The following is a 27977-nucleotide window of genomic DNA, read 5'->3' as shown; positions in this document are numbered from 1 at the left end:
AGGAGCCACTCTCCAGAATTAAGAGTCTGATTAAACGGACGGGTCTGGAGGGTGAGCTCTAAAGCCGGGGAGCCACAATAGATCCATAGGGGTCGCGGTGCCGCAGGCCTTGAGGCCACCCTAATTTAATCTAATCAATCTAAAAAAGAAAAAAGATAACTAAAAGATAACTGCAAATGGTACTTTACTTAGTTCATTTTTCTTTTAAATTTAGTATTTTACCAGCACATTTAGCTTTCATTTAAAACAACAAAAGACAGAAGACAGTAAGCTATACTGACGATGACTGCAATGAGTGTAGGAAGTCGTTGAAGCCTTTCTTTTTGAGATAATAATGAAAAATTTTAAAAAAAAATATCCAGGATTTTGAACAGTCGAGTCTCAAAATTACTTGTGGGATCAAACTAAAATACACAGTTATTCATTTACGAAGATTTTGTGATTGCATTACTTAAACCTGCAAAAGAAAAAAACTATTAAAGTGCACACAAATCATGTCATTCATGTTTTAATAGCATTAGAAAAATTCTACATAGAATTAAACATTTTTTTTGCAATTAACAGAATATTAATTTTTTTTGAACTAATTTTCGCTTTACAAAATTAATATTCTCTGTAATAGCTAAAAATGATATGGTAATAATTACACATGCTTCAGATAAAATATTTTTAATTTTATTTTTATTAAACATTATTGTTTACCATGTGACAATAATATATTCCTTTGTTTAACAAAATAAACATCGAATAAAATTCCAAGTGCAAGCAAGTTCAAGTCAGAGTCAAGAATCAAGGAAACAAAAAATAAAACAAAAAATGCTGGTAAATTTTATAATTATTTTAAGCAAAACATTTGTGTAGACTATAATTAATCAGTTAATTTAGAACTCTTTTTATTTGTTTAAATACTTTAAATAATTTAGTTATTCGCAGTTTGAACTTTGTTTGCTCTTCTAAGGGGAAGTTCTGTGAACGCAATTCGGTATTCGTGGTTTAATTTCTAATACGAAATTGCTGTTCCCACCTACAAATAAATACCTTCCACTATTATAACATTATTTACTTATCATTTAAGACTTGGTTCACCATTGACAGTAATAAGTATGCAACTATTTGACATTCACTATAACATTAACCGACATTCGTGTATTGTTTACTCGATAAATAAATGAAAACTTCGATAAAATTAGAAACAGAAAGATTTGGTTATTTTTAAACGCTCAATTGACATTTCTAAATGGCCTTGAAACTCAGCTTTAAGTTAGCTTAAACTACTCATTTTCTCTTGATCAGCTTTTCCTTGGACACCAAGGGATGGTCACTTAGAAAACGGATATTTTGGGTAGAGAAAGCAAAATTTTGACCTCGATTCCAATACTTGCTTTTATCCAGTAGGAAAAAGAAACCTGAAATCAAAGATATTGTGGCAGCAGAAACACAAGATCAGAATTTTGATGTATAAAATAATTCTAATAAGTACGAGGGTCGTTTGAAAAGTCCGTGCAAAAATAAAAACTACTTAATTTTTTGGGGTAAACCTTTTTTATTTTTCAACATAGTCTCCTTTTAGGCTTATACACTTCTCCAACGCTGCTCTAGTTTGTTGATCCCTTCCGAATAATAGGATTTGTCCAAGTCTGAAAAATAGCCATTCGTTTCTGCAATCACCTCCTCGTTTGAATAAAATCTCTTTCCCACCAGCCATTTCTTCATATTGGGAAACAAATAGTAGTCCGAGGGAGCCAAGTCTGGAGAATAGGGGGGATGTGAAACGAGTTGGAACCCTATTTCCATTAATTTTGCGACCACAACTGCTGAGGTGTGAGCTGGTGCGTTGTCGTGATGGAAAAGGACTTTTTTGTGGGCCAATCGTGGGCGTTTTTCTTGCAGCTCGGTTTTCAAACGGTCCAATAACGATGAATAATATGCACCTGTAATAGTTTTACCCTTTTCCAGATAGTCGATGAGGATTATTCCTTGCGAATCCCAAAAGACAGTCGCCATAATCTTTCCGGACGAAGGAACGGTCTTCGCCTTTTTTGGCGCAGATTCCCCCTTGGTAACCCATAGTTTAGATTGTTCTTTGGTCTCAGGAGTGTAGTGATGTATCCATGTTTCATCCACAGTGACGAAACGACGCTTAAAGTCCTGCGGATTCTTCTGGAACAGCTGCAAACCGTCCTTGCAACACTTCACACGATTTCGTTTTTGGTCAAGCGTGAGCAATCGCGGCACCCATCTTGCGGATAGCTTTGTCATGTACATATGTTGATGCAAAATATTATGTACCCGTTCATTCGAGATGCCCACAGCACTAGCAATCTCACGCACCTTCACTCTTCTGTCATCCATCACCATATCATGGATTTTATCAATGATCTCTGGAATAGTAACCTCAACAGGGCGTCCAGAACGTTCAGCGTCACTTGTGCCCATATGGCCAATGCGAAAATTTTGAAACCACTTATAAACTGTTATAATCGAAGGTGCAGAGTCACCATAATGTTTGTCAAGCTTCTCTTTAGTCTCCTGAGGCGTTTTGCCTTTCATAAAGTAGTGTTTAATCAACACACGAAATTCTTTTTCGTCCAGTTTTTGAAAATCACTCGACTTCCTCGATTCAAACGAATGCCAAACACAAAGAAATAGACCGATCTGGCTGAAACTTGGTGTGTGTTCTTCCAAGAGATGCTACTAAGTAAACATAACCTCGATACGCGCCAGTAGTGCTATCTCTCTGACTTTGCACGGACTTTTCAAACGACCCTCGTACAATAAAACGTAGAGTGGGTTGATGTTAGCATGTAATAAAAAAGACAATAAAGGGTAAGCAGGGTAACCTGCATCGAGGAATCAATTAAAACCCTTTCATTATAATTGTAATCAATAAATTAAACCGCTTTAGCTTAAATCAAATTCAAGATACATTAACACACCCAATTTATACGGGACTTAACAACAAATACATGACCAAGAGAGAACTTTAAAATATTTAATATTAAAAAAAAAAAAAGTAATAATGGAAACTTAATGCGTTTAATAATTTATTAACGAAACAAAAACTGAACTTGCGGAATCAGTTTATCAGTTCGAAGTATTCAAATCTTGTTTTGAATTCGATTCCGTACTCTCTGATTCCCGAATAAATTATTATCTATAGATTCTTTTTGATTGAGTGAATAGAAATTATTGCAATCATTATATTTATCTTGAATTATATCTTTTAATTTCTAGTGTACAATGATTTATTTATTTTGTTCGTTATTTAGAGAGTGTTGCAGAATTTCATCCCGCACTGCAGGGGAAATGTCTTCATGTACTTGATGGATTTCCCATCAACAATTCCAAAATGTTTATCTTCCTGCCATATGGGAGAATCATTGTGGCGCGGGCTAGATTCCGGTAACTGGACACCTTCAACTAACACTGAAGGATACCAACTACCAACATTACTAGAAAGTCCTCATTCAGAACTAATACTCAGTCCGGCAATTCTATGGAATAAGAAAAGTGACGAATGCAAAACATTGGAACAAAAGAAAAAAAGAGAAACTGTATGCAAAGCGCCAGATTTAAGACCAAAGGAAATCCCACCGTATGAGTATGGTTACTGTAAAGAACCAGAAAAACCATTACCAATGAGTTGCCCACCAAAAGCGATCAGAAGTAAGAAAGGACCTTGCTGCCATGAATCTGGAGGAAGTGGCAGCAAAGGTGGATGCAGGAATAAATAATTCTGTAAAAATTAAAATAAATATTCTCTAGTAACAAAAAATGGCCTATTGATTTTGAAATTGGTATAATAGTTTTAGTTCAACTTTCAATTTCTGGGTCACTATCAATTATTCTTAAACAGCTCGTAACTTGCAGATTTAAATTGAAGTTATTCACATTTTCTCGTGCAATTGCTTAAAAAATAGAATGTAAGGAATAATAGCGCATAATTGCAAAAGCAGCACTACAAAAATGGCTGACAGATTACAGTAATGGTAATAAAGGGAGATTCTATAAAACTATGGCTAATCAGTTACCTAGACAACCATGGTTTAAGGGTACTGTCACAAGGGTTGTTACGACAATAAGCAGGTGAGAGCGAACCACGCGGTGTGTGGATCGTATCTTCACAGGATCAACAAAAGGTCCTCTCTCCTCTTTGCGTAGATTGCAATGAGGAGGAAGATTTCAAACATATAATAATGATATGTCCTCGTTACGCAGTAGAAAGGAAACGAATGTTTGACGACATATACAGGTATTTAGATGCACCATTTCCCTACGAAGACATAATATTCTCCACCAACATCTATGTGCTTAAATCTATAGCAGAGCTAGCAATGAAATATGAATGTATTTAAACGTTATAGCCGATTAGAATGAATGTAAGAAAATGATTAGAGAAGGATTACGTGATTTTAATTTCGGTTAAGCTACAAGGATGGCAGGAATATAGAGTACTGATCCATCCATTAGTTGTAAGGTTAGTTGTTAATAGTTGTATATGTTATAGTAGAGGGACGAATGTGTGAAGCGAATGTATTTATAAGTAAGTGATAATCTTGTGATAAGCACCTAAACGATGCTGGGCTTTATGGCGAAAACCAATGCCGAAAAAAGCCACACAAAAAAAATAGTGAGGCATGGATATTTTATCTTGGAGCTTTTGGTAAAAGTAAACCTCCAATTTTGTAACTTGTAAAACAGCTCGGAATCATGGTCGTTAAATACAGGTCATGAGGTCATGTTAAGGAGATGCCTCACTTCGGAGGAATTCTTTGTAAAATTTTTAATTAAATTAGAAATTCAAAAACTTTTTTCAGTAACTTAAAAACACAAAACTTGAAACTAAAACTTAAAAATAACCAAATTTTTCTTCATATTTAAAGAGAAATTATGGATAGTTCTCTTAGTTTTAAAACATTTTTAGTTGGGTGAAGAAATATGACGAATCTATTGAGGGTTCGTTTGTCAAAGATCTCGTCATTTTTCACCTAATTAAGATACATGGAACCCCCACACGAGACTAAAACGAATCGACCTCAATCTCAGGTACAAATTGTTGAAAAGACTACTCGTCAAACGTTCATAACTGACCCTGACGTACAGAAGAAAACTGTATACAGCCCTACTGACCCCAATATGGACGTACGGAAGTGCCAAAAAATCGAACATTAACCGACTTCAAACCTTACAGTCTAAAATTCTAAGAACAATAGTTAACGCTCCCTTCTACGTCTCCAATCACACAATACATTCTTATCTAAATATTTCTCTCGATTCTGAAATTGCCCAAATCTCGATACACAAAACTCCACTCAAATCTACACAGTCATTACAACCATCTGATCCACAACATGTCTACTACAACACTACCTTCAAATCCACAGCGTAGACTAAAGAATCGGTGACCACGTGATCATCTCAACACATAACGCCGACCTCCTAGGATGAATGCTGCGCAAGCTTGCCAATCTGGCGAACTAACGGCTTCCATCACTGGATGATCGTCGTTCATTCCACTCACGCCTTTGGCGCACATGCATATAATTGTAAATGCATATATACGCGAGCATATGTATTTGCACCATTTCCTTACCCTAATCGTTTTTTCTTATTATAATTAATTACAGTTTCAAATAAGTAAACAAAAACAACTATTAAAAGAAATAACACACCAATACAACAACCAAATCTGATGTAAATAATCTTATGACGATATTGCCAAGCTTCGAATTCATTAATATTCTTCAAACTAAGGGATTATTGGCACTTATTAATTCTCAACAATTTGAATTTGAATTTGAAAATGTTTATTTACAATTTAAAAATTTTTATACAAATATATTTAAAAGGAGGTTTCAGGCCTTATGCCTATATCCTCTCCACAACATATCAACATTTACATTGGTTACAAGTCGAACTTAATGCTAAGGCAAAAAATTTTTTAACCATATCAATATCACTATTTTAGCAAACCATATGATTCTCAACAAAATATAGTTTCTAAAACCGTACATTAAACTGAAATGTAACCTTACAGAGAAGCCTCAATCAACACGAATTTTCATAATAAGTAAGCCCATTTTGGGAAATTGAACAATCTATTGAGAACGTGATTTTGATATCACATTTCAACTCTGGTCAACAGTACATAAGATATAGGACCGTCCCTGTAGGGGTACGGCGTCTATTAACAATCTTGGATGGGGTTTAATTTGCCCTTGCAGACAGCAATCTGTGACGCCACCAAAATAGCAAGAGCATAGTAACCTGCCTAAAGAAGTATTCGTAGAACTCCGTCGCGGTAAGTAGCATTACTTTGCTAAAGAGGACTTGGAGGACATGTTGTTCACAACATGATCCATCAGAGGGTTGTAATGACTGTGTAGATTTGACAAGAGTTTTGGGTATCGAGATTGGGCTATTTCAGAGACGAGAGGAATATTTAGAACAGAGTGTATTGTATGATTGGAGACGTAGAAGGGAGCGTTAACTATTGTTCTTATCTTTTCCCAAAAGATCTGTGCAGTTACTACATGACGGAGGAGAATATACTACATTGAAGCAGATGGTTTATCGGCTCTATGAGGTGTTTATCTACAATCTTTCGAATCCCTGAAACTTCTCTAGATCCTAGTTATCAGGATAAGTGGATACTCTCCCTAAAACCCTCCAAACTTCTTAATTAGGAATGCCATGCTTGGAATATCATGAAGGGCATTGCAGGAAGACCTGCCTTGGACTCCAGTAGGGATGTTATCCCTTACTCTTCCAGCCCCCTTTCTTACTAAAACTTCTCTGCAGAACCTATATCCTCTTTAATCTGAAGAAGCCACCTCAAAATAACTGGAAAACGTTGGAAAATGGGCGAGAAGGATCCCAAATGCCCAAACTCCTCGCTCTTCCTGGACTTTCCTGCAGAATCTAGACAGTTGCTTGAGCTTATAAGAGACTCTCCTTAGAATTCCGATTAAAGGAACTTTTTTTAGGTATCCTTAAGGAGGGCGTTGGTGCTGAGGGGAGAATTAGCTGCACAGGGGTGTGGTTATTCGGGTCTACCAGCTCCCACTTCTATTTCTAGAACTCCACTACATTACCTAGATTTGTTGTTGCATCATCTAGGGGTGCAGTAGGTTTAGAGGTCTCTCCTGGAGCATAAAAAAAGTCTATTTTGTACCAGTAAAGATTTCACTGTTAACAAAAAATAAATCAATGGACTTAACAGCTAGGAAGTCAATTTTGTTTTATATTAACGTTCCATCTGTAGAATTCTTTAAAGCTGTCAGTAAAATTAAATTTATTCTTACTTTAAGCAAAACAATGTTCATAAGATACAAGTATATTAGACTAATGAAACAATTCATTAAAAATACCTCAATTTATTGACTCCATTATTTATATCGTAAAAAGTTTGGAAAGTTAATTTGCAATACAATACATTAAACACTAATGCAATTGATAAGTGAGTAACTAAATGCTCCTAAAGAGTTTGCTTGAGCAAAGAAGTGTACATTTGCAAATGTAAGTGTTTAGAGAACTGGTAGCGCACGAATAGACAAACTTACAAGCAACAAAACAGCCAAACTGGGCACACGCACCAAAACAGCTGATAGATGTTGCATCATTGAAAGCGTACATGGGTCCCTATACAATTGTTGTGCACCATACTTGTGTAGCAAAAAAAAAAAAAGTGCAGTGTGCATCAGGCTTCCTGTAAAGGTTCCCACGGCTGCCAAAGACAAACGCTAACCGTTTCTCAAACCATGTACATAAGAAAGGTACTTAGAGTAACATAACTCATTGTTTTAACCAATAAAACTAGTTACAGCCATTAATTATCCTTATTGAGGTTTTTTTTATATCCTTACGACATCTGAAAACTGAGGATTTATTGAACTATGTCCTCCATTTCAGTGGCAGCACAGTTTTCAATTCTATGAAAGTATTGAACTATGTTTATTAAATGAATTATAAAAATATTTATCAGAATACGAGGTGTGGCTATTAAATAACGAGACTGATGCTGCTACAGAAGAACTATGCATGCGCCAAATCCTAACGACCGACAGCTATGCAGCACAAAGCCTTCTCTTTCGATTGCAGCGTCTCACTTGTTTGTACAGAAATCTGTCTGACCGGAACCGTCGTTTGTGTAAGAGGTGTTAGTTTCGTTTTGCCGAAAACATGATACTACACATGTAGTAGAGCAACGAATTGTCGTGAAATTTCTCATGAAACTTGGTAAAACCGCTACTGAAACTTATCTTTTATTAAAAGAGGTTTATGGCAATGAATGTTTATCACGTGCGCAAGTTTTTGAGTGGTTCAAGCGTTTCTAAGATGGCCGAGAAGACGTCGGAGATGATGACCGCCCTTCCACGTCCAAAACGGATGAAAATATCGATTATAATTAATCAACATTACTACCGTGAGATACCTGCTTAACTCCGTGAAAGAGTAAGGAAAATACGACCCAATTTGTAGAAGAACAAGTCATGGGTTCTCCATCAAGACAACGCGCCGGCTCCACACTGCATTGCCCTGTCAAGACGTTTCTAGCCAAGTACAACATCCCAGTTTTAGGCCATCCGCCTTATTCGCCTGGCCTGGCCCCATCTGACCATTTATCTGTTCCCCAAAGTCAAATCTGCATTAAAAGGAACACGATTTCAGTCCTTTGAAGCTGCGAAAGAAAAAGTGGCACGCGTCACGCAGGAGCTCACAGAAAAAAGACTTTCAGCACTGTTTCGAACAATGGTAAATTCGCATGGAGCGTTGTAGGGATTGGGGAGGGGTGTATATTGAAGGTGATAATAACTAAATATGTATAAATTTAAAAGAAAATGTTTTATAGCAATAGTCTTGTTATTTAATAGCTACGCCTCGTAATTTTTAAAATGGCATGTGTCTGTAATAGACATTGTAATTGGAACAATTGCTCGTAGAACAAAATATCCCTAATCGGATGATTTAAAACATTATGCCAAAAGCATTTAATAATACGCGGAATGTTAAAATTAAAAAAAAAAATAAGGCAGGAACTTAGTTGCCAACCCATTAGATAAATCCTGAAATTTACTTAATTTATTTGAAACTATGAAATTAATAAATATTCGTTACCACGGCAACAATAGGTTAGGAATAGCATGCGCTAATGAAGGTTAGAAACATAGCAAGTAAGGTCAACACCGAGGAGATGGTACATTCTATAGACTGAGAGTTTGCTTCTGTTCCGGACAATCTATCCATCAATCACCAAGCAATCAGTGCTTTGCAATCAACAAACAATGCAGTAGGTTCTTGGCTGTCGGTTAATACTCACAGACATATCTAGCACGCGCACACCAAGCTAACTGACTGACTACAAACATACCTCTAATAGTGGGAACTTATTTTTTTTTTTTTATCCTTAACAATACTCTCACGACTTGAGTGCCTGAAGAGAGAGAGTGACTTGAGAGAATGAACACATTCATCGAGAGAAGCGTTCTCCGAGAGGAGTAATCTCGAAGCACTTCCCCTCTGCAGTACAACAACTGTTACTTTCATTCTTTCGTTTTTTTTTAAATATATAATTATTGCCTGCAATAAACATTTAAATGGGTAATTTTATATAGAGATAAATCATCAGATCCGTTAGACCGTTAACAGATAGAAATTCTACTGTACGTGGCCAACTATTCGCTAATGTTTGTCTAAAGGTCTACGGCCTTCTCAGTTGGAAACCGATTTTCATATTGGGGGAATTATTTATTTAAATTGCTTTTTAAATGGTTTAATGAAATTAATTTATTGAGGCTGGTAAAGTCAGGATTGTTTTATAGATGGAATCATGGAGATTACTTTATTAGAGTTAAATCACTTATTTAACTCATGTTTTATTATTAAAGAACCAAATTAGGAATTACAATTTACGATAATTACTAATTTAAACAAACAAATACTGAACTCTTAATACTGAATAACAGTCTTTTTAGCGAATCCTTTAAACTATCGATGCGTAAAAGTAGAAGTAAAAAGAAGTAAAAGTAGTAGGACAATTTTGAGAACTAAAATGATGATTTAGTTCAATTTTGCTAATCTAAGAGGGTCATAAAAGTGGACCTATCTAAAAAGGAATGAAAGAAAAATGGCAGAGAAACATTGACTCGCAAAGCCTTTACAATCGCAAGTACACACTGCTTGGAAGTAAGATTTAAATGGCCGCCCACATTCTTACAGAGAAATTGGCTTAAATCCTATTCTAAATACTGAATACTTCCAACTTGTGTTTCAGCCACCACTTTGTGCCTTTACACGTCTTGCGAAAATCATGCTTAATTCGTTTTGTACGCCACTATCGCAAGCACTGAATCGATAGCTGAGCGATTAGAGTCCAAGTAGGGCTAAGATATGGCTTTTTCACCTTGGATTTTATTTAATAGTTTATGACAAATATGAAGTAAAGTATACCTAATCGGCATCTCTGGTTTCCTTCATCAGCAACTACAAATGAAGTTTAAAATTAAAATAGAAACGTATGTATTTAATATTAATTGTACAGAATTACGACTCCCATTTTGTGAAGGTAGTGAAAATGAAAGGTCATGTTGCAGTCAAAGGTTAAATCACAATGTAATTGTTCGTATATATTTTAAATAAAATATAAAAATAAAAAGAATAAGTCAAGAAATAATGAATGGTTTCATAAAAAAATAAATAAATAAATAGGATGAAAAAATAACTGCCACTTTCAGTCATGATATACGAGGGTCGTTTGAAAAGTCCGTGCAAAGTCAGAGAGATAGCACCACTGGCGCGTATCGCGGTTATGTTTAGTTAGTAGCATCTCTTGGAAGAACACACACCAAGTTTCAGCCAGATCGGTCTATTTCTTTGTGTTTGGCATTCGTTTGAATCGAGGAAGTCGAGTGATTTTCAAAAAATGGACGAAAAAGAATTTCGTGTGTTGATTAAACACTACTTTATGAAAGGCAAAACGCCTCAGGAGACTAAAGAGAAGCTTGATAAACATTATGGTGACTCTGCACCTTCGATTAGAACAGTTTATAAGTGGTTTCAAATTTTTCGGAGTAGCCATATGGGCACATGTGACGCTGAACGTTCTGGACGCCCTGTTGAGGTTACTACTCCAGAAATCATTGATAAAATCCATGATATGGTGATGGATGACAGAAGAGTGTAGGTGCGTGAGATTGCTAGTGCTGTGGGCATCTCGAATGAACGGGTACATAATATTTTGCAACAACATTTGGACATGACAAAGCTATCCGCAAGATGGGTGCCGTGATTGCTCACGCTTGACCAAAACGAAATCGTGTGAAGTGTTGCAGGGACGATTTGCAGCTGTTCCAGAAGAATCCGCAGGACTTTAAGCGTCGTTTCGTCACTGTGGATGAAACATGGATACATCACTACACTCCTGAGACCAAAGAACAATCTAAACAATGGGTTACCAAGGGGGAATCTGCGTCAAAAAAGGCGAAGACCGTTCCTTCGGCCGGAAAGATTATGGCGACTGTCTTTTGGGATTCGCAAGGAATAATCCTCATCGACTATCTGGAAAAGAGTAAAACTATTACAGGTGCATATTATTCATCGTTATTGGACCGTTTGAAAACCGAGCTGCAAGAAAAACGCTCACGATTGGCCCACAAAAAAGTCCTTTTCCATCACGACAACGCACCAGCTCACACCTCAGCAGTTGTGGTCGCAAAATTAATGGAAATAGGGTTCCAACTCGTTTCACATCCCCTCTATTCTCCAGACTTGGCTCCCTCGGACTACTATTTATTCCCCAATATGAAGAAATGGCTGGCGGGAAAAAGATTCTATTCAAACGAGGAGGTGATTGCAGAAACGAATGGCTATTTTTCAGACTTGGACAAATCCTATTATTCGGAAGGGATCAACAAACTAGAGCAGCGTTGGACGAAGTGTATAAGCCTCAAAGGAGACTATGTTGAAAAATAAAAAAGGTTTACCCCAAAAAATTAAGTAGTTTTTATTTTTGCACGGACTTTTCAAACGACCCTCGTATTTTTATTTTGCCGATACTTTCGACCTAGGGACTAGATCATCTAAGGGGCTGTGGAATATATTTACAAAGTGTTAACAATACTTATATTAAAATGAATATGTATAATGTGACGAAATTTACAAAATTATTTACCTAATTACGTTTTTTGTACAATTACGTAATTGTTAATTACGTTAACAATAGCCCTGAAGATGACCTAGCCTCTAGGTCGAAAGCTCGACATAATAAAAATATATCATGACTGAAACTGGCAGTTATTTTTTCAACCTATTGAAACTATGAATCAGTCACCAAAAATAATGAAAAGTAAATAAATAAAATAAATAAAAATATGATGACGCCTTTTTGCTTTATGAAATTAATGGAATCAGGATGAAGATGGAAGTGAATAGATTCAGAAAGAAGGCGTTCCAAATGGTTTGGAAAATTCTGGAGAAGTTGGATGAAGGGTCAAGGCGCAGTTTTGTAGTACTAGTACTGACAGTTTTTTAGTTTGCAATGTCGATTGTTTCGTTCAGTGCATTGCAAAAAAAAAATGCGTTACATGCCTCAGTCAAAAATATTGCAGTTCATATTGTAACAAAGACAAAATATTTAAATCATTAAACATGCAATTCTATTGATTAAAAGTATCTTAAACAGTTAAAATTTTCGTTGCACATTACTTAAAACTGCATTGCCAATCCGAAGTCAATTTGACTCCAAAAAAATAGGAATGGGTTTCCTATAAAAAAATAGGTTTCCCCACATCTCATAGCTATCCCGAAATGCTCTTAGATATCCCCACTCTCTCACCATTTGTTAGTCACGAGCTGAAGACCGTGGAATTCTTAGTTTCTTTTTGCAGATTAGTTTACTTGAATCATAAGAGTCATTTTAACTCCAGATTGTATAAATATATCGGAGTAAATACACTGATTGGAAATATAAGTAGATTTTCTTTTATTAACTTAACTCCAGATTACCAATTTGGTCTGTCCATACAGGAAAATTTACTTCTACTTCCTTTCTCGCGAAGAATTCTGAGATTTTCCTCTTGATAATTTTGAGTGTAATAAAATTTATATTTCCACAGATTATGAAAATGGAAAGCAAGATTCATTCATGTCTATTCTTTTTTGAGCCAAATGTTTCAGTGGTATCGTACAAAGGGAAGCTCAAACTGTGTTGCTACACTCATCTTTACATAATGATTCAGTGAATCGAAATTCGTGTGCTAATCTTGTAAAAACTTGAAGGTAGTCATTGTGTTTCTTTTTTAATATGATCAACATTTATTGCCTAAATGCTTATTTGATAAATTTACATAATTTTCATAGAAAGTATCAAGGCACAAAAAAATAACCTCTTTCTAGAATTGATTTTCTGTCCGAATTGCAGCAAAAACTTGCAGCGAATTGGGTCATTTCCGATCCGTGTCAACAGCGCAAAGTAATTGAAAAAATAGTGAATGTAATTAAAAAAATGAAAAAGCCCCTGATCAGAAGGCAGTCCAGTCAATTCTAGAAAATACTGAAATTACTGCGATCCTAAGTTGAAGTTAATTCCTTCTGCGTGAAAATGTTAAAGCCGATTTGTGGACAAAATTTGTTTTTTCGTTCTTAATTCCAATTCTTTCTCATCCTTTAATGCAAATTTTATTATTAAAATTGTAATCAATGTAAAAAAAAAGATAAAAATAAATTATGGAGTCAATATGACTCCACATTGGCAATACCTGACTAAATTCGAGCATTGGCAATGCAGTTTTAAAGACCTTGTAATTTAAAAAAAAATTCTTGTTTCGTTTATTTATTCAGAAATCATTTAAATTTTACCTAAAAGTAGGTAGTGTCAATTTAGGTAAGATCATCCGCCTTTTCACTAGCAAGAGACGTACACCAAACACACCCATATTTTTTTTAAAGAAAACTTTTTACAGTAAGTTGACGTAAAGGAGGGTCGTAGGTCATAGTTGCCGACAAAGATCGTCCCAGACCGAGAGTGCCCGAAGGTATTATGAACGCAGATCCTTTACTAGCTACAAGGATGTGATACGTGCAGTATGTGTGTAAAGTAGATGTCCTCAGGCACTTCTCACGAACCTTCCTACTTCTTCTTCTTCCTCTAAACTATTAGCTTAAGAACGAGGCGAAGAGTCATCCGCCTTCAATCTTCTTCATCCTTCTACCACCCAAACTAAACATCTTTCCCTCATTCCTCTTCTAACCACCATTCCACATCCTTCTCTCTTTTCCAACCCATTATTCTCCTTTTCCTCTCCTAAATCTATCATTGCCTCTTACTCATTTAGCTTAAAATGTAGACAAGAGTTTGTTTTTTTATTACATTTAGCGTTGACCTCAGTCCGTTAACTACACTACTATTCACCACACCATACGGAACACAGGCGGTCGTCTGTATATGTATATATATATATGTACTTTTTTCGCTTAAATCCTTAACGTCTTAAAAAGCCAACCTGGGGAGAGGATTAGATTCTCCTAAGAAGTATACGTCAACCCATGCACCAGTCGTAAATTGCTTTCAACATACGGCGCTAGATGTTTTGTAAGGTAGAACTGGGATAGTACCAACTCTGAGGAAATGGCTATCACATACAATAGCCCAAGGGTATGCAAACTACAAAATTACCAACTTATTGAGGAGAAACCTTCATATAGTACAGTGTAATAAACCCATTCATAAATAATACTGCTTTTTATTCTTCTCCCTTAATTTTAATTTTTTATTTTTATAGAGAAGAAGTTCTTTTTAAATTTAGGATACATTTAAAAACAAATAAATAATTTCTCTTATTAGACAAGTAAAGTACTATACCAAACGTGTCAAACTTTTGGTTTTAGGTTGTCACCGAAAATAACCGCTTTTATCTCAAAAAGTGGTTTCTAGAAAAAGGTTTAAGGCTATAACCTTGGCCTAATTCAACTAAACAAAAGAGAACAATTAATGCTTTAAACTAGATAACAAATTAATTCAAGACTGAACAACATAATTACAATTTAAGAAAGTCTATAGAATTGATAGATTAATCAGTCCTTTTAATCAGACTCTTAATTCTAGAGAGCGGCTCTTGGATTAAAGCTCTCAGGCCTTGGTTTTTCCTGCCCGAGAAGTAACAACCTTAGCCACACGAGCCCCTCACACTGACACAACACGTGCAGTGCCGTTTCCTCCTCTTCCTAACAAAACCTACAAAGACAATCATCTGCCACAGGTCCACGAGTGACGTTTCCTGAGCCTGCATTGGCCGGTTTTAATAGGCCAACAATTTAGCCTGATAACTACATGGCCTTGACGGATTAAATCTGCAGTTTGCCTTGGTGAATAGCCCATAACTTCTTCGCCTATCTCTGCTCACCAGTGGAGGAATCAATAGGTAATTCATTCAATAGTTCGTTATTTATTCGATGGCCATCCAATTTCTTGTAGGCTTTTTAAATTATGCGTCAATTGTAGTCATCTAAGTAGAAGTATACCGTTTCCTACATAAGCTGAACAGATAGCGCATCTGATTGTCATCTTCTAGTATTGTAGGGTGTTTAAGGCCTGAAATGTCTGCGTTCCGTCAGTCCTGTTTTGCTTCTTAATAATTACTAATATTAATCTTATGTCGATCGGTAAATAATTTGAAAAAGTATCTTGTTCGTGACGCAGCTTTGTATGAGCCAGGTGTTGATAACAGCAACTCAAAATTAGATTATGGTAGCTATTATGTTAAAAATAGCTACGAGTGGACAATTTAAATTTACTTAGTTATGGCTAAAGGCTGAATAGAATAAAAGATACAAGTAGTATTTAAGAGTTTAGTCACTAGCATAAACAATAACTTCTTCGAGAGATATTGCAATGCCAAAGTAGGGCATAACAACTATTGTAAATATGAATAGAACAAAAAATTCGCTAAACGCATCTGATGGTGGCCAGAGAAATGTAGATACTATGATTAGAATGGCACAGAACGGAGATCTGTCAAACGTTATGTACTCTGGAACTTGGCCAGCTGGAATTGCTCTAAACCAACCTGGTTTTAACCCTTACATACTTTCAGTTTTCATGTTTTGCTGATACTACACTTGTAGGATTTGTCCTCTCATAGAAGCGTCCTCATTTTTAAGAATTATCCTTCTACTCCATTGAGTGGAGAGAACTTTTTCTTTAATGATTAAATTCTCTGATGCACATCCTTCGGTAAGGATTCGTCTCGTAAAGCTTACCTTGCCAACATTTTCTGAATTCTCTGGTACATGTGCTTTAATCTCGTGGTTAAAGTATATGTTTTATGTTTAAAATATGACTTATTCTATGTCTGAAACACCCTAATTTAAAAAACAAAAAATTAGAATAAGCTGAAACCTTCTATTTCAATTAAGAGACAAATAATTGATGCTGTACGAAGGTTATAAAACTGTTTCATTCATAAATAATTGCACTTTTTCTTCACAAACATGTTACTCTATAGTAAAAATTAAGTAAATAAATAGAACAATCTCTATTCTAAAAATGAATTAAAATTTACAGGAGACTATTGATAGTTGTAATATTTTCAATAACACGAATACTTTAAACAAACAAGAACAGTTTTAGCCAATTAAATACAAATACGTAGCATTTAATGTAATTTTAATAGGAGTACTTGAGTGTTTGTTCTCAATTAAATACTTGATCTTGGTACTAAAACTTCTACATCTATTAAAGACATAAACCCAATAAGATTTTAACTATATCCTGTAGTAATTTTTTCCAGAAATATGTAGTTTTTTAATAATTTGTTATTTTATATCAGTAAAAAGAATTTTAATCACATTATATTTAGTTATTTTTTTACTTTAAACCACGAGTAGTTCATTCAATTTTACGAACTTTTGTATATTTTGCGTTTGATTACCGCAGCCTTTTTTTTTTGTTTTTAACGGATAAATTTCCTTTTATATCCACGGTTAACTGACCAGTTAAAAACCACAAAACTGGCAGTTGCCCATAATTGTTCATCATAACTTTGTTACCGTAGAATTCAATTACTTAGTATTTCATCAATGAAATTCTTCAATATACTTGTAATCAGCATCGTGTGGTTTTATTAATCATATTGGCTAATTATCAGTCAATTATTTTTTGTAGTAATCAGACTACAATTAACTTTTGGAATTGGTAAAACAAAAATTCCTTAAACTAATGTATTTATAACGGTTTCTTGTTGTTGCTATTAGTTACCTAAAGAATTTATATTTCCTCTCCTTTAATTTGTTTGTTTTTTAAAGAATAAATAGTTATTAATTAAAAAACTTGATGTTCTATAATGTAAACTCCCACTGGGAGTAGTTGGACTAGCCACTTCCATCCGTGAGGTTATCCTAGCCTTATAGCACGACCATTTCCACTTTCCCCTTTAAAACCTCCCTTATTGTAGCCTTTTGCACCCTGCTTTGTCCACTATTTCCTTCAGTCCTACTGTAAATCACATCTTGTTGCCAGTACTGACTTTTTTATTATAATTTTTTTTTTAATTTCCAGGACTCTTGTTTATGTGAGATTGGGGTGCAACTTGATCCTTACCTCGTCAGTTGGATTGTCTTGGATACTACATTGTTTCTTGAGGAAGCCCTTTTTATAAAACCCCATTATACGAGGTGTGGCTATTAAATAACGAGACTTATGCTGCTACAGAAGTACTATGCATGCGCCAAATCCTAACGACCGACAGCTGTGCAGCGTAAAGCCTTCTCTTTCGATTGCAGCGTCTCACGTGTTTGTAGAGAAAACTGTCTGACCGAAACCGTCGTTTGTGTAAGAGGTGTTAGTTTCGTTTTGCCGAAAACATGATACTACACAACATGTAGTAGAGCAACGAATTGTCGTGAAATTTCACATGAAACTGGGTAAAACCGCTACTGAAACTTATCTTTTATTAAAAGAAGTTTATGGCGATGAATGTTAATCACGTGCGCGAGTTTTTGAGTAGTTCAAGCGTTTCCAAGATGGCCGAGAAGACTTCGGAGATGATGACCGCCCAGGTCGCCCTTCCACGTCCAAAAACGGCTGAAAATATCGATTATAACTCTTTAACAAAAACTTACAGTTTAAAATGTTAAGTATAAGGGTTGATTAAACGCCAAAAGGTACACAAATCAGCAAGCACTCAAAATTTCATTAATTCTTCATTAATATTTAAGTAATTTTACTGCATTAATATTCATTAATATTTTTTAGAATTTATTAGATGTCACAGACCCTTATGCTGGCCATTTTCGTCTACAAAATATTTGTTCAAGTAGCACTGTAGATTGACTGTAATATCTAGTTATTTATAATAATCAAACTATTAAATACAGGTTAAAAAGAAAAACGTTATAAAAAATAAAAAAAAATTATGAGGCTAAAAAATTCAAAACTTTTTTTTATAAAAAAAAATGTAATATGTAAAATAAAGTAAATAAGATATGTATATTTTTAGGACAGCTAATTATTCCAGTATTTTACTATAAGTAAAATTAAATTAAAATAGAGAAATCAATAATTGTTGTTGAATAATCTACTTGTTATAACTGTGTGTTATTTGTGCTCTCGAATATTTCGGTAAGACGAATTCAAGACAGTAGCCTACTCTAAGTTTGTCTTTTTCTACTTTAACATGTATGTACATATGTGTGATTTATCATAATTTTTAACAAAAAAATATTATAAATGAAGTGGCCAGCATAAGGGTCTGTGACATCTAATAAATTCTAAAAAATATTAATGAATATTAATGCAGTAAAATTACTTAAATATTAATGAAGAATTAATGAAATTTTGAGTGCTTGCTGATTTGTGTACCTTTTGGCGTTTAATCAACCCTTATACTTAACATTTTAAACTGTAAGTTTTTGTTAAAGAGATTTTTGTACCTTTTGGATAGATTTTCCTTTTTGTCTATTTTACAAAGTTACATATCTACTTTACAGATTTTTTAAATTTGGAATAAGCAATTCTATCATTATAACCTGATAAGATGGTAAGTCGGAACCGTAACTACCACTAGAGAGATCTTTTTAAAGAATGATTATCGTTAAGGTCCCCCAAACCATCCTCAGTAACAACTTTTCTTGAAAAAGCGTTTTGAATAACATAGGAAGGTATTTGTGCGTGAATAGCAAAATTAAACTGCGATTTCATTACTTCCTTTTAAGAGGAGTAAGAAAAATAAACTGCGATTGCAGAACTTCTAGGCAAAGAGGCAAAGATTTTTTAATCGAACGACAATTCATTGATTTAAATCGGTTCACTCATTGATAATTTAAACGATTGCAGTACTTCCTCTTAGTAGGTGCAAGAGCATCAGCAATGTAGAGGAGCTTTAACCACTTATTCGAGCTGAATTTTATCAAAATCGGACTAAGCGTTATAGAAATATTGGTAATAATAGTTTTAGAAAGGGCCTTATTTGGGTGGGGCAAACTCCCCTCCTTATGGAGGCACGGCGTCGAGACTTTTAAAGTGCAAATCTGTACAAAATTTCGATTCGAATGACATTTCATTCATGAAAATCGGTTCACGTGTCGATAATTTGAAACGATTCCTATACTTCCCCTTAACAAGTGTAAGAGCTGATCGCCGCTTTAATGTTACGTAGGGGAGCCCTAACCCTATCATCCTACCAAATTTTATCAAAATCGGGCCAAGATTTACAGAGTAATTAGTAATAATAATTTTGGAGGGGGCCTTACATAAAGGGGGCTAACTCCTCTCCCATACGATGTACAGGGTCGAGACCCCCAAAAGGCACATCTACATAAAATTCCGAATCGAATGACACCTCATTCATGAAAATCGGTTCACGCGTTTAGGCGCTACGTTGTTTACAAAAAAGGTAACAACAAGAACAAGAACAAGAAGAAGAACAAGAACAAGAACATTTTTTGAAAAAGCGGTTTTTGCTCATTTTCGGCAACTTTTTTCTCGAAACCTATTAGATCTGGGTGGTTGCAAAAAAATTACAGTTATGAAGGAGGGTTTGGAGTAAGATTTAAAGAAAATTTGGGAATTTTATCTTTTATAGAAAAAGAGAAAAAAATTGTCAAAGTTGGGTGTTTTTCAACGTTACGCTTTTTCGTGCAGTTTTTGATGGTCAACCCTTATACAACTGTCCTACCGGACAGTTTTAATTAATCAACATTACTACCGTGTTGTGCTTGCTCAACTACGTGAAAGAGTAAGGAAAAAACGACCCGATTTGTGAAAGAACAAGTCATGGGTTCTCCATCAAGACAACGCGCCGGCTCACCACTACATTGACTGTGTTTCTAGCCAAATACAACATCCCAGTTTTAGGTCATTCGCCTTATTCGCCTGACCTGGCCCCATGTGACTTTTATCTGTATATCTAGGGGTGTATATTGAAGGTGATAATAACTAAATATGTATAAATTTAAAATAAAATGTTTTATAGCAATTGTCTCGTTATTTAATAGCCACTCCTCGTACATCTTATTCACAACATTTGTCCTCTAAGACAGCAAAGCCGTCTTCACGCGGTGAGCGCCTAAACTATTGAACTTTGAGGCCCAGGCTAGGAATAAAAGTAAAAAAAAACACCTAATATTAGTTTCAAAAACACTTTCTAAGGCTGCAATCAGCAACAGATGAGACCGTTACATTACTGTTTATAGTTTCGGCATAGTTTTTAGTCCATTTCTAGCTTTCTTACAAGACTATATGGCTTACGATATTTCATAACTCTATAATTTATAAATTTAATAAATTTTCAACCATTTGAAAGGTCTCGTTATATCAGTTAGATATAGGTGCGATTTCGATTGCTTTCTCTAAAATATCAAGTAAATAAGTTATAATAAGTTCTAACATTAACAGTAATGTGCTTGGAATATATAATATTCTAATAAAATTTATTAAGTATAAAAACCTCCATGGTAATGCAATATTTTTCAAAAGTACTACCAACCCAATTACCAGATTTTTATTTTTATTTTTATATCGCCTTTAATTGACATAAATAAATGTTTTATTATATGAATTTCAACAACTCCACAGGTGATCGCTGTGTAAATTTTATTTTCATACATGTTTAGATTGGCAATAAATAATGTACGCCATACCCATTTTACTGTAACCTCGTCGTTATTTTATTTTTATATTTTCTTTATTTTGTTTTGTAGTTTTGATTATTTACTACAATTTTGTTTGGGGTTGTTGAGTGGATATGTTACATTTCTTTTCAAGCAAGGTTAGTTCTTTTCGTTAACTCGAGATTGATAGTTCTTATAGTAGGGGAAAGTGGGGTAACTGTGCGCATTTTCCCCAAAAAAATAATAAAAAATTCAGCGAACATGTAAAAACATCCAGGATTTTTTTGTGAGTTGAAAAAAGCTTTGTTTATATTGTCTGAGGAGTAAGACTATCAAAAGTAAGTTAATAAAGTCCTATATTTTTTTCGCCTAAAAGCTGCACTGCGCACCCTTACCCATCCTATATGGGGTAACTGTACGCAATAGTCGGGTAACTGTACGCATTACTGTGGCATTTGTATGAATTGAAAAACAATGAAAAAACAATACCTTGGACAAGTAATTATATTATATACAAGTAATGAATTATATTTTTAGTGGTCACAAAAATCGCACACATAATTTTCAGGTGTATTCCAACCAGAACATAGAGCATGTGCCCAACGAGAACATTGTGTGCATCTATACCATAACTCATTTTTTCGAGAAAAATCGTCACATATTACACACTTCTCGTTATCCTCTGACGGCAAATCGTCCAGTTCATCATCATCGCATAGTTGATTCACATCAACTTCTTCTTCTGATGAACTGTCGCTGTTTAAAATCTTCTTGAGCCTATAACGATTTTTTTTTTGTCAAGGATGCTTTTGATTTCACTTTATTTTTTAATCGTTCTTCAACCGCACGACGTCTTCTGTTTTTTTTTTAATCTCAGGTTTGCGGAGACTTATTTCTGGATGTCGTTTTAAAAACTGATAGTACCAGTCTTTGCCGGTCATTTTTCTGTTTATATTAAAACTGTGTTTAATGTTGTTAGCCTCAGCGTAGGCAAAAGCCAGTTTACGGAACTGAATGCTAGTCATTCCATAAAACATTTTAGCAAGATTCAGCACATGTTCGGATAATTCCTTTTCTTGCTGCTCAAAAAAAATAGGAGATTTTCCCATATTGGGACCCTTTGTTGATTCTTCAGCATCCCCAAGCTTCATAATGTCGGAGTAGTCGTACGCGCACAAGGTTACCCCTACAATATTGCGCACAGTTACCCCGATAGCATAACCTATAAAATTAACAGTGAAGAAATATGTTTAAAAAAAGATAATGGAATTTAACAGAGATGGATCATAGACCCTAGAGTGGATCTTTTCAATGACATATACTTTAAATAATAATAATTATATAATTCCAACTTACGGCTTAATTTTGCACGGGAAGTACTTAGACGTAACCAACACAAAACCTTTGCGCGCCAATAATTCATGTGTTAAATGCGCTACCTGTACTGTTTGTCATATTTATGTTTCCAAGACTAAAGGATAGAGAACAGCACCGACATTATTAGCCAAAATCAGTCTTATTGTTGCATATCTCAATGCGCACGATTACCCATCGCGTACGATTACCCCACTCTCCCCTATAGAAAAACTTGCAATATAAGTAGAAAATCTAAGTGCATTGGAGGAGAATAAAAGTGCACCGAAAGGAAATTACGGGAATTCAATAATGAGCTGCACTTGCTTACTTGCAGTGAGGAGTTAAATTATCTAGCATGATAACGTTGCATGATTCTCTAGTGATTAGAAATTTCACTTTTGCATCGAATTCAAAGGAAAAGAAAAAGTTATTTTAAAATTTCATTACCATCTTATTTTAGGTACCTGGTCATTCAGGACATAAGGGAAACGAAGTGGCAGATTTATTGGCCCGGGAAGGCTCTGCGGGACAGTTCGTTGGCCCAGAGCCCTGTTTTGGGGTTTCGAAGTGTGTTAAGTCTGCGGCCATTACCTTATGGGTGCGGAGTAGGTCTCAGGAGTAGTGGCTTGCCACCAGTTGGGCAGAGAGTCAGGCGAAGGAGTCCATTAAAGGCTATTCGCCGAGGCTGACTGCAGAATTAATCCGTCAAGGCCGTGGGGCTATAAGGATGATTGTAGTCCTATTAACTGGCCACTGCAGGCTCAAAAAACACATGCATCGCATGGGCCTCTGTAGGTTCTGTCAGGAAGAGGAGTACTGCACGTGTTGTGTCAGTGTAAGGGGCTTGTCTGGCTAAGGATGTTACTTTTCGGGGAGGAAAAACCAAGGCCTGTGAGCTTTACTCAGGGAGTCGCTCTCCAGAATTAAGAATCTGATCAAATGGACAGTTCTGGAGGGCGGAGCTTTAGAGTGAGAGGAGCCACAATAGATCCAAAGGGGTCGCAGTGGCGTAGGCCTTGAGGAAGCCCTACTCTAATCTATCTACTTTAGAGCGTCAAATTTTGGGAAGTAACTACTTTTTTTGTATTAGTTATTCAAATCGTTTGAGTGTGTATGTCCAATTTTACAGATTATTGCGAAAATTCACGAAGACAAATCCCATACAAAAAGTTTGTTTTAAAGTTGGCGTTTTAAGTTTTACAAAGTTAGCAGAGGCAATGTAATACTATTTCCTTTTTCAGGAAAAACAAGAAAAAAAAACTAAATTGAACTGTACGAGGGTCGTTTGAAAAGTCCGTGCAAAAATAAAAACTACTTAATTTTTTGGGGTAAACCTTTTTATTTTTCAACATAGTCTCCTTTTAGGCTTATACATTTCGTCCAACGCTGCTCTAGTTTGTTGATCCCTTTCGAATAATAGGATTTGTCCAAGTCTGAAAAATAGCCATTCGTTTCTGCAATCACCTCCTCGTTTGAATAAAATCTTTTTCCCGCCAGCCATTTCTTCATATTGGGGAACAAATAGTAGTCCGAGGGAGCCAAGTCTGGAGAATAGGGGGGATGTGAAACGAGTTGGAACCCTATTTCCATTAATTTTGCGACCACAACTGCTGAGGTGTGAGCTGGTGCGTTGTCGTGATGGAAAAGGACTTTTTTGTGGGCCAATCGTGGGCGTTTTTCTTGCAGCTCGGTTTTCAAACGGTCCAATAACGATGAATAATATGCACCTGTAATAGTTTTACCCTTTTCCAGATAGTCGATGAGGATTATTCCTTGCGAATCCCAAAAGACAGTCGCCATAATCCTTCCGGCCGAAGGAACGGTCTTCGCCTTTTTTGGCGCAGATTCCCCCTTGGTAACCCATTGTTTAGATTGTTCTTTGGTCTCAGGAGTGTAGTGATGTATCCATGTTTCATCCACAGTGACGAAACGACGCTTAAAGTCCTTCGGATTCTTCTGGAACAGCTGCAAACCGTCCTTGCAACACTTCACACGATTTCGTTTTTGGTCAAGCGTGAGCAATCGCGGCACCCATCTTGCGGATAGCTTTGTCATGTCCAAATGTTGATGCAAAATATTATGTACCCGTTCATTCGAGATGCCCACAGCACTAGCAATCTCACGCACCTTCACTCTTCTGTCATCCATCACCATATCATGGATTTTATCAATGATTTCTGGAGTAGTAACCTCAACAGGGCGTCCAGAGCGTTCAGCGTCACTTGTGCCCATATGGCCACTCCGAAAATTTTGAAACCACTTATAAACTGTTCTAATCGAAGGTGCAGAGTCACCATAATGTTTATCAAGCTTCTCTTTAGTCTCCTGAGGCGTTTTGCCTTTCATAAAGTAGTGTTTAATCAACACACGAAATTATTTTTCGTCCATTTTTTAAAAATCACTCGACTTCCTCGATTCAAACGAATGCCAAACACAAAGAAATAGACCGATCTGGCTGAAACTTGGTGTGTGTTCTTCAAAGAGATGCTACTAACTAAACATAATCTCGATACGTGCCAGTAGTGCTATCTCTCTGACTTTGCACGGACTTTTCAAACGACCCTCATATTTATTTATATCAGTTTAAATAAAATGTGAGTTGGAAAGGTTAAAAAAAATTTCTAATTTTATATTCTGGAAAGGGTTGACCAGATTTTTTTACAAAAATATCAATCTATCATTCAATTGTAGCAATTCTATGGATCCATATAACATGACCATATCAGTTTTAGGTTAGTATTAGAAAGTCATAACGAAATCTATATCATTCTAATTCCATTATTCAATAAGTTACTAGTAAATTTGAAGTTAAGGCAACAAGTAGATTTTATTCCGATATACTGTCTGTTTGTCGGTATTTCACTTAATATCTAACTAGAGTAAAACTGAACGGCCCAGTTTCCATATCTGTAACGCACTAACAGATTACCTTTCACATCTCTTTGTCCTTCTCAAGGATAATAGATTTCTTCCATTACGTATTTTTCAGTTTTCTTATATTATAATGAAAGGAACTGTGTTAAGCAAAAAAAGAACCTGACCTGATGGATTCAATGAATCATCATATACTTCCTTTTCTGCATATAATATTAAATTGGAATGGTACATTATATGTAATTTAATATTTACTTTTTATAAAATTATAGATTGCACATTCGGGCCAGATATTATCGGCAGTGGTGATTTACCTGAACAATCTGGAAGTTGCAAAATTATGTTTTCCACAAGACTTTTGCAAAAATAAGATTTATGAATAAGTGAAGCAGTGCAGAACGTTCTTTTTAATACAATTCCATTTGAAGAATAGTTATTTATTTAACAAGTGTGGAAAGTAGTACTTTTCCTCACGCGAGGCAGGGTTTGCACGCACGATCAAGCGAAGCGATGCGAGTGCAAGTGCAAATTGCCGAGTGTGAGGAAAATACTTTACACTAGAGTTAAATATTATATTTTTTCTGCAACCATTTATTAACTAATAAAATTAAAAATTTCATTTTTACAGTCTACAAAAAGTAATTTATTTATTATAAACATTTATTGTTATATTACAATTATTTACATTACTTACGTATTTACATTACTTATTACATTTTCTGCTGTTTCTTTTATTGATGGAGGAGTGTTTTCTAAACAGGCATCACTAGAATCCATTTTAAATTTCTATAAGGTAACACTATAACCTTTTTAACTCTTATAATTAAAAATATCTAATTATTTATTAAAGTATTATTTTTATTTCTATATTCCTTTCAATTTTTATTTTATTTTTTAATATTCGTTTTTTAATTATTTAAATAAAATAAATTTAAATAAGCTTATTAGAGTTTTACAGAAAATATTTATGTTAATAACAAAACTTCTTATATCAAGGAAGCACAATAAAGTTTTTCCACTCACTTGTGTGGAAAGTGACACTAATGGGAATTTCCCCCCACTAGTGTGGGAAGTTGGGCATTACACAGCTGATTTTAATTGAGTAATGAGAACTTCCCTGCATGGTTGCAGAAAAAATCTATTTATTTATTTTTTTTTTGGTTAATTTCTCAATAAATTTTTGATTAAAAGGTAATTCTAAATTTTTGTTTTCTTTATAACATTATTTTAGGACATGATTGTTAAAGTAGAAGATGATTATCAATCACAGAATTATGTTGTGTTAAAATGATACAAAATTTTCACATTAAATTTTTAAAAATGTGGTTAGGCCCGCCGTGTTGGATAAAATCAAAGTTATTTATTCAATTTTTAGATGGAAATTGTGTAACCTAAGTTATAACGTAACATAATTAGGAATATTGCCGAGTTTATTGCTGCCCATTTTCTATTTAAATATTAAAATACTTTGTTCAGTCATAGCTTTTTATATTTATAGCAAAAATTTCCCAAATAAGTTTAATACAGTTAAACAGCAAAACATTTTTGGCCAATGAATAATAAATAATTTATTTCAGAAGCTATTCTGATTAACTTCGTGCTCTAATGTAAATCGTTGCAATAATTCAACTCAAATTCAGTAGCAGGCGGCTGAAGGGTAACGGTAAATGTATTTGAATTAATATTATAAACTGGAATTATAAAAAACAATGTACATTATTTCATCGCATTTCTCCACTTTTTTGTTTTTTTTTATGGAGTTAATCGAGTTGTGCAGTGAACAATATTACTATTGCGAAATAATAAGTTTATCAAATTAACAGATTACTAAACAATTTACAATACTTAATTGTAAAGATAAAGTAAAGTAACGTCTACTCTTTCAGGCTTACTTTACGTCCCCTACAACAAAATTGTCGTACACCTTAGACAGCTAGTAAACATACCTTAGAATGAGTCCTTTTAATAACAATTAAATCAAATTCAAGGCCTCGAGACCGGAAATCGAACCACAATACATCTTAGCTTTGCGGGCCTAATACGCAGGTGCCCTGCTAAACTTCAATTTTTCAATATGTTTCAATTTTTTGAAATATGTTCAGTCGTTCACAGAGCTTTCTCTTGGAAGTTCTTTTTATATTTCCCGCCGCCGCGTTACGCAGTTTTCTGTGCTATTACCTCATTTCTAACCCCTTAAGGAGAAGTGGATTAGCCACTTCTTCAGGGTACTTGGCGTCCCTGCGGGTATCCCAGCCCAAACAACATGAACATGAGCAACATATACTGTTACACCGCAATACGTACATTTACACAGCGCACAAAGGGCATAGCCATCTGTCAAGTTGGGGGCTTATTAGCTCGGGGAACCGTTGTGCAGATTGTATCATGATGAGGGGGAAATTGCCTCTCACTGGCTGTTCGATTGCCCTAAGAAACCTTTGGATCTTTGAGACCAAAGTAGATAGTAGCGCAAAAAGAACTAGTAGGGAAAGTCCTCCAACTCTTTAGTAGGGGAGGATTCATCTACTAGATCCGAAAAGAGGAAGGTACAATAAGTCTCTTTTAACTGCGGTGCCGTGGAGCCTAGGTCACACACCGATAATCTAATCTAATAAATCGCTTAAATCATTATGTGTTAGTCGATA

At 35.1% G+C, this 27977-nt stretch overlaps 1 protein-coding gene and 1 long non-coding RNA gene across 2 annotated transcripts; both read left to right on the top strand.

Annotated features, from left to right (window-relative positions):
* The first annotated feature begins 662 nt into the window (after positions 1 to 662).
* Positions 663 to 3775, top strand: LOC141453133 (uncharacterized). The gene is made up of 2 exons (XM_074125906.1): positions 663 to 822; positions 3270 to 3775. The coding sequence occupies exons 1-2, from the start codon at positions 817 to 819 to the stop codon at positions 3732 to 3734; spliced, it is 471 nt and encodes a 156-aa protein (XP_073982007.1). The 5' UTR covers positions 663 to 816; the 3' UTR covers positions 3735 to 3775.
* A 2231-nt stretch (positions 3776 to 6006) lies between these two features.
* Positions 6007 to 26406, top strand: LOC141453612 (uncharacterized). The gene is made up of 3 exons (XR_012458093.1): positions 6007 to 6301; positions 13113 to 13275; positions 25605 to 26406. It is a non-coding gene; the product is annotated as an uncharacterized lncRNA (long non-coding RNA).
* Positions 26407 to 27977: the final 1571 nt, after the last annotated feature.

This window comes from Rhodnius prolixus, unplaced genomic scaffold, assembly GCF_049639745.1.
Source record: "Rhodnius prolixus isolate KJV_2025 unplaced genomic scaffold, Rpr scaffold_3, whole genome shotgun sequence".
Lineage (NCBI taxonomy): Eukaryota > Metazoa > Arthropoda > Insecta > Hemiptera > Reduviidae > Rhodnius > Rhodnius prolixus.
The sequence above is the reverse complement of the archived record's forward strand: the minus strand, read 5'-3'. Positions and strand labels throughout refer to the sequence as shown.